Here is a 9,581-nt window from a genome sequence, read left to right as displayed (position 1 = left end):
GCGGGCCCTGGCGTCTCCGGGCGTCGGAGCGGAGCGAAAGCGCGGCCACAGTCTACCCGCCGCAGGACACATGGAAGGACGGACGCACCGACGAGCAGCGGGGACCCCCAGGACCATGGCGGAGCGCGCGGGCCGCCGCTGTTGCCTGGGCTGGGACTTCAGCACGCAGCAGGTACGCGGGGGGCGGGGGGTCGCGTTGCGCGGAGTGGGAGCCTGGCGATGCTCTCTGCCAGCGACACACGTCCTTCCGGAAACCGCGGTGCCTCCCCGCGGAGCCCCGTGGACATGTAAGGGGGGGGGCGGGGGGGAAGTGACTCGAGAAGTCCACGCGGGTTTCGGGTTTCGCATGGCAGGGCCCCGGGACACTCAGCGAAAACAACGGAGCCCACAGGCTGGCAAAGGTGTGCGCCCATGCATAACCTAGACCCGGGTCACAGCTGAGCACCTCTACTTTATTTTTAAGTATTTAGTTATTTATTATTTTATTTTAATATTTTGAGACAGGGCCTCACTATGTAACTTTAGCTGGCCTGGGCGCACTGTGTAGACCAAGCTGGCCACGAACTCAGCAGAGTTCCAGCCACCTGCCTTTGCCTCCTAAGTGCTGAGTTTAAAGGAAGGTGCCATCACGCCAGGCATCTTTACTTTTTAAAAGTGAAGTGAGCATAGTGTGCAAGTGGACTTTGCCTGTCCCCTACCCCGTGACCTCTTTTGGCTGGCACCAGCGTGCTAGGGTCTGTAATCCCAGGACTACTGGTCAGAGAGGTTGGTGTTGCCAGCAGATAGCTGAGGAGAATTAAAATTTGCTTCCAAGTAAGCACGGGACACCCAGTGGTGTCTCAACATCCGTCCTTGGGGAATAAGTACAGTGGCTGTAAAACCCACTCAGAGGGGTGAAAAGAGGCAGAACTCGCTAGTCCCCAAGGGGAAGGAACATCCCTCGGTCTCAGAGAGCCACCGTGTGCCATTAGACTTGTTTCTCCATCTTCCCTGAGCTTAGAAAGGCTTCGTTGAGGGTGTCGTATATGGCTTGACGGGGGTCATGGCTCTGGGGGACAGCCCCCTGGAGACAAGCATCCTTGCCAGGTTCAGAGTCATGGCCTCCACTGTTTGGGGACAGGATAGGGTTTCTCTGTGTAGCCTTGGCTGTCCTGGACTCACTTTGTAGACCAGGCTGGCTTCGAACTCACAGCGATCCGCCTGCCTCTGCCTCCCAAGTGCTGAGATTAAAGGCCTGGCTTGTTTTTTTTTCCCCCCTTCTAAATCTTTGAGAATGTGCCCATGAAACTTACGTTGTTATGGTTACATTGATGCACAGTAGCTGAACCCTGACAGACATTAGAGGTCTCTTGGGCACGGTAGAGGCTGAGAAAATTCTGTATACCGTTTTCATAAATGTCTTCCAGGTTAAAGTTGTTGCTGTCGACACAGAGCTGAGCGTCTTCTATGAAGACAGTGTGCATTTTGACAGAGACCTTCCTGAATTTGGGTATGTACCTGATGCGCATCTGTGGGTGGGTGGGCAGTGTGAGAATCCTCCCTAAACCATTTGCGTTTATCAGCTGTACTGTTCTGATTTAACTGAGCAAGAGAGGGGTGGTCTACGTAGACCATGAGCATCCTCTGTCATCACCATCATCATCACCACCACCATCATCATCGTTATCATCACTTTATGTGATTGGGTGTTTGCTTACATGTCTGTCTGTGCACCACATGCTTGCCTGGTGCCCGAGGAGGCCAGAAGAGGACATCAGATCCCCTGTAACTGGAGAGTTTACAGACATTGGGAGCGACCGTAGAGTGCCGGGAATCGAACCTACGTCCTCTGAGAGAACAGCCAGTGTTTTGGGTTTTTTTGTTTTTGTTTTTTGAGACAGGGTTTCTCTGTGATAGCCTTAGCTGTCCTGGACTCGCTTTTGTAGACCAAGCTGGCCTCAAATTCACAGTGATCCGCCTGCCTCTGCCTCCCGAGTGCTGAGATTAAAGGCGTGCGCCACCACACTCGGCCTGCAGCCAGTGTTCTTAACCCCTGAGCTATATCTCTTCAGCCACTGAGACTCTTTTCTTTCTATACACAGAGTGATTTCTCCACTACTGCTTCCCAGTTCAATTCAGTCATTCACTCACAGATTTGAGATCTGTTTTCTACACTGTGCAGGGTGTAGCTTTTGATGGCTGTGCTTGGCCATCTTCTGTTACTAAGGAAAGAGCACCACAAACCTGGGCTGTGGTGGTGCACGCCTCTTATCTCGGGAGGCAGCGGCAGGCGGATCTCTGAGTTTGAGGCCAGCCTGGTCTACAGAGTGAGTTCTAGGACAGACAGGGCTGTAACACAGAGAAACTGACTCAAAAAAAGGAAGAGTACCACAGACTGGAGAAGCTATAAAGACAAATGTTCACATCCAAAGTCCAATGGTTACATCTGTCAGCCGCCTTTTCTCAAGAGCCCTTTTGGCTCATGGCATGTGCATCTGTGTGTATCTGCTCCCCTTGCCCCCAGCCCCCAGCCCCGTACCTCTTTTTGAAACAGGGTCTCTTGTACCTCACTGTGTAGCTGTAGCTGAAAATAATCTTGGTTTTGTTTTTGTCTTTTCGAGACAGGGTCTCTCTGTGTAGCCTTGGCTGTCCTGGACTCGCTTTGTAGACCAGGCTGGCCTCGAACTCACAGCGATCTGCCTGCCTCCCGAGTGCTGGGATTAAAGGCGTGCGCCACCGTCCCCGGCTGCTGAAAATAGTCTTAACCTCCTAATCCTCCCGCCTTACTCCCTAAATTCTGAGATTACAACCACCTCATCTGGGTTTTTTGTTTTGTTTTGTTTTGTTTTGAGACAAAGGCTCACTTTGTAGCCCAGGCTGGCCCCCACTTCGTAGTCCTCTTGTATCTCCCTCCTGAGTGTAGGGATTACAGGAGTGCGCCACCACACTTGGCTGGCTTTTTGTTTCATATTGCTGTTTTTGTTTTTTCAAGACAGCATTCTCTGTGTAGCCTTGGTTGTCCTGAACTTTCTTTGTAAACCAGGCTGGCCTCGGACTCACAGAGTCCCTGCCTCTCCCTCCCTGAGTGGAGCAGGTGTGTACCACCGCACCTGGCTGGCTGCTCCTTTGTAAGAAATTTACTCTTTTTTTTTTTTTGTCCTGGGCATCAAGGAGGGCTTTGTCCATAGTACCCGCTCGCTCGGTGTATCATGAAGCTAGCTATACCGTCAGCCTCTCTTATATAAGGTCACCTGTTCAAGGGGTGTGTGGTGTGCGCCTGCAACCTCGGCAAGCAGGATCGAGTTCCAGGCCAGCCTGAGCTACGATGAAAGACTCTTGGGTGTGTGTGGGGTGGGAGGGAACCACTTTTCAGTCCTGAGGCCCACTCCTGCCTTCTGGGCAAGGCTTTCTCTTTTGAGAATCTGCCTTTTATGAACTGTTTTCCTTAAGAGCTGGAGAGACGGCCCAGCAGTTAAGAGCACTGGCTGCTCTTCCAGAGGACTTGGGTTCAGTTCCCAGCACCCACATAGTGGCTCACAACACCTATGACTCCGGTTCTAGGGGGGAAATCTTATGACCTCATCTAACCTCCAAGATGACCACACACACACATACACACACACACGTGGTATAGACATATATGTAGGCAAAACACTCATATAGATAAAATGAAAACTTAAAAAAAACCAAACAAACCTGTCTTGTTTCATATGAAAAAAGGCTCCATGCCTTCAAGGAGTGTTGTCCTTCACCTGGAGGCCTCTACCACCAGGGGCCAGCTCCTCAGAGCTTAGCCTGCTCAGGGCTCCATCCCACATACCTGTTCTCCCTGCAGAACTCAGGGCGGTGTCCATGTACACAAGGACAGGCTGACGGTCACCTCTCCGGTCCTGATGTGGGTCCAGGTAAGCATAGAAAGGCTCCCCTGCCTCTCCTGTATCCAGCCTGGGCCACTGCTGGCCCCACAGTGGCAGCTCATGGAGACATCCATTGAGACTATGTAACTCGCAGGCGTTACAAACAAAACAGAGAGACTGTATAACTCTGGGGTTAGCGGAAGTCAGAGTGGTTCCAGGGCAGGCCAGCCTTAACTGGTGCCTGTACTTGTCTGAGAGGACTCACAAAGGACTCCCTGGTACCAGAGCCACATAAGTTAGCAAGTCCTGCCATTGAAGCTTTATGTTTGTTTTGATTTTTTGAGACAGGGTTTCTCTGTGTAGCCTTGGCTGTCCTGGACTCTGTTTGTAGACCAGGTTGGCCTCGAACTCACAGAGATCCAGCTGCTCTGCCTCCCAAGTGCTGGGATTAAAGTTGTGCGCCACCACTATTTATTTATTTTTAATAATTTGCTTTATTTGCATTGCTGTTCTACCTGCATGTATGCCTGTGAGAGGGTGCAGATCCTCTGGAACTGGAGTTACAGACAATTGTAAGCTGCCATGTGGGTGCCTGGAATTGAACGCAGGATCTCTGGAAGAGCAGCCAGTGATCTTAATAACTGACTCATCTCTCCTGTTTTCTTGGTTTTTTGTTTTTTTGTTTTGTTTTTTGTTTTTTGTTTTTTCGAGACAGGGTTTCTCTATGTAGCCTTGGCTCTCCTGGACTCCCTTTGTAGACCAGGCTGGCCTCGAACTCACAGCGATCTGCCTGCCTCTGCCTCCTGAGTGCTGGGATTAAAGGCATGTGCCGCCAAGCCCAGCTATTATTTCTGTTTTAAAAATAGAGTAAGCTAGGCGGTGGTGGCACATGCCTTTAATCCCAGCACTGGGGAGGCAGAGGCAGACAGATCTCTGTAAGTTCGGGACTAGCCTGGTCTACAAAATGAGTTCAGGACAGCCAAGGCTACACAGAGAAATTCTGTCTCGAAAAACCAACCAACCAAACAAACAAACAAACAAAAAATAGAATAGTGTGAGTTCTCTTTTGTCTGCCTGATCATGGGTCAAACGCTGGGAGAGTGGAGTTAAGGCTGGCTTCCAGCCAGACAGTTTGGCTGAAATTCACTTCAGGACACTGAGCCAGACCTAAGGTGGCGTCGGGAGGTCAGGGGAAGGCCGTTGCCAAGAGGTCCCAGAGATTAAGGGTTGTGCCAGGGTGGGTGGGTAAGAGCCAGGATGGTCGCTGAGCGGTGGCAGCCTCTATAGCTGGACTAGTTTCTAACCTTCCAGTCCTTGCGCTCCTGCCTGAGGTTTGACAGGCAGCATTGTCAGGGCCAGGAGTGATCTTAGCACGGAGTGTGGTTGCCAGGTTAGACAAAAGCTGACCTCAGGAGATACAAGTTGCGATGAAGTCTCAAATTCTTGCCATGGTGGTGTTTATATCTATGTGTCTGTCTGTCTGTCTGTTTAGCTGCCTTGAAATATATACATGTTAGGACAGGTTTTCATATGTTCCAGGTTGACCTCAAATAGCTGAGGGTGGCCTTGAACTTCTAATCCTCCCAACCCTGTCTCCCAAGTACTAAGATAATAAGCATGTGCGCCACCATGCTTGGTTTTATGTGATTTGGGGGACAGAGCCCACTGCTTTAGGTATAGTAGGCAAACGCTTTGCCAGCTAAGCTGCATCCCAGCCCACCTGGCCATGAGGTCTTAGGCAGTAATGGCACATTCTACTGGACACCACCACCATCCCACCCACCCCTAGAAAAAGAGATCCCAACTCTTGACAGCGCAGACACTGGCTCCACCCACTCCTCTAGCCTCAGGCTCCTGTGTGCAGACTCTGTCCAGGCAGATGACGCTCCTGACGCAGCCTCTGCCTGGCTTGCCCTTCTCTGTGGTACTTCAGTGAGCAGAACTGCAAGTAGAAGAAAAACAAGCAACTTGAGCTGTTTGCTTTGTTTCTTCCCTAGTGCTTAGGAGACGCCAGGTGGAGACGGAAATCCTGAGGATTGGGTTATGGTTTCAATTTTTTTGTTTTATTTTGGTTTTGTTTTGTTTTGTTTTTGAGACAGTGTTTCTCTGTGAGCTGTGGCTATCCTGGAACTCGCTCTGTAGACCAGGCTGGCCTCGGACTCACGGAGATCCGCCTGCCTCTGCCTCCCGAGTGCTGGGATTAAAGGCGTGCCCCACTAAGCTTGGCATGCTTTCATTTCTTTAACATTTACTTAGCCAGAGTAGGCGTGGTCCAAATCCTGGAATCCCAGCTCTTCAGAGATGAAGGCAGAAAGGTCAGGAGTTCAAGGTCATTCTTAGTTGTTGGGAGCCACAGGTCTCCAGGAACATTAAGCATACAGCATTGTCTTTCCAGTGGGAAATATGAAAAACCTGTTCTTCCACCCAGAAAGCTGAGAACTGGAAGTGATTAATAAGCCTGGTGATCTGCGCTATCTGCTGGGCCAGGCCATATCAAGCTCCTACAACCAGGGCCGGAGTTGGCTAGTAATTCAAATGACTCCTATAGCCAGAGGCTCCCCCATGCACCTTGAGCCAGGACCGAGGTGGCTAATGGCCCAGATGACCTCTGTGCTGTCTGTATGACGGAGACCAGGCCAGACCGTTAGGCCTTTTGTTAGTATAGCTAATGTATCTCTAGAACCCGTCTTCTTGCGAGAAGTGACAATTACCCTGGGTTGAATTTCTGGGTAATAATGCTTCCTTGTGCACTGGGGGATTGTATTACACACCAGGAGACTTTTTTATTCCAGATTACAATGGGCTTAAATATGTTGGCAGGAAGCCACCTGCTGTTAGACTCACCGAAGTCCGATCCTGGTTTGAAGTCAACCTGCACCAAGTTTTCATTCTTCCCTTTTTGCTCGGTTCACTTCCCTGCCTGGGTACCTTCAGGGACCCCCAAACTTGGTTACATCATGAGTTGGGGTCAGCCTGGACTACATGAGACCTTCTCTCAAAAACCCCAAAGTGAGCTCAAGAGATGACTCAGTGCTTAAGAGTTCCTGCTGCTGTTCTCCCATGGGACCTGAGTTTAGTTCCCAGCACCCACGTCAGGCTGCTCCAGGGGGTCTGATGACCTCTCTTGGCCTCCTCAGGCACCTGCACACATGGTGCATACACTCACATAGACACACATAGGCACCTGCACACGTGGGACATACACTCACATAGACACATACACAGGCACCTGGACACATGGGGCATACACTCACATAGACACATACACAGGCACCTATACACATGGGGCATACACTCACATAGACAGGCACCTATACACATGGGGCATACACTCACATAGACAGGCACCTGTACACATGGGGCATACACTCACATAGACCCACAGAGGCACCTGCACACGTGGGACATACATAGACACATACACAGGCATCTGCACACATGGGACATACACTCACATAGACATGTACACAGGCACATAAATAAAAATAAATGCTTAAAGCAGACAAACACAAAAGCATGTGTTCTGCCAAGTTGACCCTTTCTTTTGCCGCCTGCTTGTTTAACCAGCTGTGCTGACACTTACAGCTCCTGCATGGAGACCCTCCTCTCTGCAGGGCCCTTGGCATGCTATGCTCAGGCTTGTGGCTCGAGGACTCAGTGGTTCCATTGAGTCATGGCTGATTCTACTCTTCCTCTCAGGCTCTGGACCTGATCCTGGACAAGATGAAGGCTTCTGGCTTTGACTTCTCTCAAGTTCTAGCCTTATCCGGAGCAGGCCAGGTTTGTCAACAGCAGCTCTATAGCCCTGGGAACTCAGCTATCTCAGCAGTGGATGGGTGCTGAGCTGATGACTCTCCGTGGACTGAATGAGCCTGCCTGCCTTCCTTCCTTCTCTCCTCCCTTCTCTCCTTCCTTCCTTCCTTCCTTTTTTAGTTCAGTTTGTTTGGTTTTGGGATTTTTGTTTGTTTTGTTTTTTAAAAATTTATTTATTCATTATGTATACATTGCTCTGCCTGCATGTACACCTGCAGGCCAGAAGAGGGCACCAGGTCTCATTATACATGGCTGTGAGCCACCATGTGGTTGTAGGAATTGAGCTCAGGACCTCTGGAAGAGCAGTCAGTGCCCTTAACCTCTGAGCCATCTCTCCAGCCCTGGTTTTTGTTTTTTTCGAGACAAGGTTTCTCTATGTTATCTTAGCCATGCTGGACTCGCTTTGTAGACCAGGCTGGCCTCTAACTGACAGCTATTGGCCTGCCTCCGCCTCCCGAGTGCTGGGATTAAAGGCATGCGCCACCACACCCTGCTCTTTTTTAGTTTTTTGAGACCGGGTTATCTGTATATCCCTAGCTGTCCTAGAGCTTGCTCTGTAGACAAGGCTGGCCTTAAACTTGAGTACGCATTTCTCTGGTAGTAGCAATACCCCTAGCTCTTTCACCTTACGGGTTGGATGGCTGGCCTGATTTGTTTTGTTTTGTTTTTGAGACAGGGTTTCTCTGTTGTAGCCTTGGTTGTTCTGGACTCGCTTTGTGTAGACCAGGCTGGCCTCAAACTCACAGAGATCTGTCTGCCTCTGCCTCCCAAGTGCATGGCTGGCCTTCTTGGCACAAGAATCTGAGAGGCTTCTGTGATATAAAACACGACATTTAACTAGGCTTGATGGTGTCGGCATGTAATCCTAGCTAATTCCTAGGCTGAGGTGAAAGATGGTTAAGTTTCGTGCCTACCTGCGCTACAGGGCGAGTTTGCGGTTAGGCTGGGGAGGTGAGTGAGACCCTGTCTCAAGATAAGCAGGCGGCTAGGGATAGAATTCAGTGGTGGTTCACTCCCCAGTACTCAACAGACCAGACCCAAAGGAAAACAGGAGCTATGTACAGGTCCTATAAAGGGATGGAGGAAACATTAGATATGGATTTATTATGTGGTTTGGTGGCACCAAAATTTCTTTCTAGTTCCTAAAAGGAAAAGCAATAGGAAGTGAGCCTAACAATGAACAGTTTTATGTTTTTTTTCGTGTGTCTGTGTGTGTGTGTGTCTGTGTGTGTCTGTGTGTATGTGTTCACTCAAGTCATTGTCCTGGATATCTGGGTCAGGAATAACCTTTTTATTTTGTGCCTGCCATGATCTTGGTGCCCACTGCGTGTGTTAAGTGAATAAATGGCAGGAATCAACTTCAAGTAATACTGTAGGTGATATTTGGAATATTAGTACAGTTTGGTAAAAGATACCAAAGTGCAGTCCAGTGATTTTAGAACCTTTCCTGCAAGTTTTGAGGTGATAGGATGGGGTTCCCGCTCATTTTACGAATGTGAAAACCTAGTATCATAAAGGCATCTGCTGACCAGAGTGCCAGGTCACTGAGCTGGGTGACAAAGAGAGGTGGCAGAGACAGGCTTGGTGACTGTCTTTTTGGCTTGAGATCTGGGTCTGCATCTGTAGGAGCTTGTGACTCCAGGGCACAGGACCTGAATGTGTGCTTGCGTTCCCTCAACAGCAACACGGAAGCGTTTACTGGAAGGCTGGAGCCAGCCTGGCGCTGTCAAGCCTGTCACCGGCTCTCCCGTTACATCAGCAGCTGCAGGTGAAGATGTTTAATAAATACAATAAGGTGCAAAGCAGGCGGAGGAACCCCTGTGTCCCGTGAGCCCTGCGGTCTGGGGCTTCTCGGCAGTGGCCTGAGTTTGAAGGTGGCATTGACAATAGCTCAGTGAGCACACTCTGCCCAGCCCCCTCCCAGCTGAAGTC

The 9,581-nt window shown here is 50.1% G+C and overlaps 1 protein-coding gene across 1 annotated transcript in view; it reads left to right on the top strand.

Annotated features, from left to right (window-relative positions):
- XYLB (xylulokinase) overlaps positions 1-9,581 on the top strand; it is a 35,078-nt gene continuing 25,497 nt past the window's right edge. The window contains exons 1-5 of the mRNA XM_084754920.1: positions 1-172; positions 1,407-1,489; positions 3,815-3,884; positions 7,536-7,616; positions 9,331-9,417. Of these exons, the coding sequence (XP_084611046.1) occupies positions 71-172; positions 1,407-1,489; positions 3,815-3,884; positions 7,536-7,616; positions 9,331-9,417 (423 nt within the window). The 5' untranslated portion in view covers positions 1-70. The remainder of the gene's footprint in view (positions 173-1,406; positions 1,490-3,814; positions 3,885-7,535; positions 7,617-9,330; positions 9,418-9,581) is intronic.

This window comes from Acomys minous (assembly GCF_964271855.1).
Source record: "Acomys minous genome assembly, chromosome: 13".
In the NCBI taxonomy this organism is placed as follows: Eukaryota; Metazoa; Chordata; class Mammalia; order Rodentia; family Muridae; genus Acomys; species Acomys minous.
This window is presented reverse-complemented; position numbering and strand designations above follow the sequence as displayed.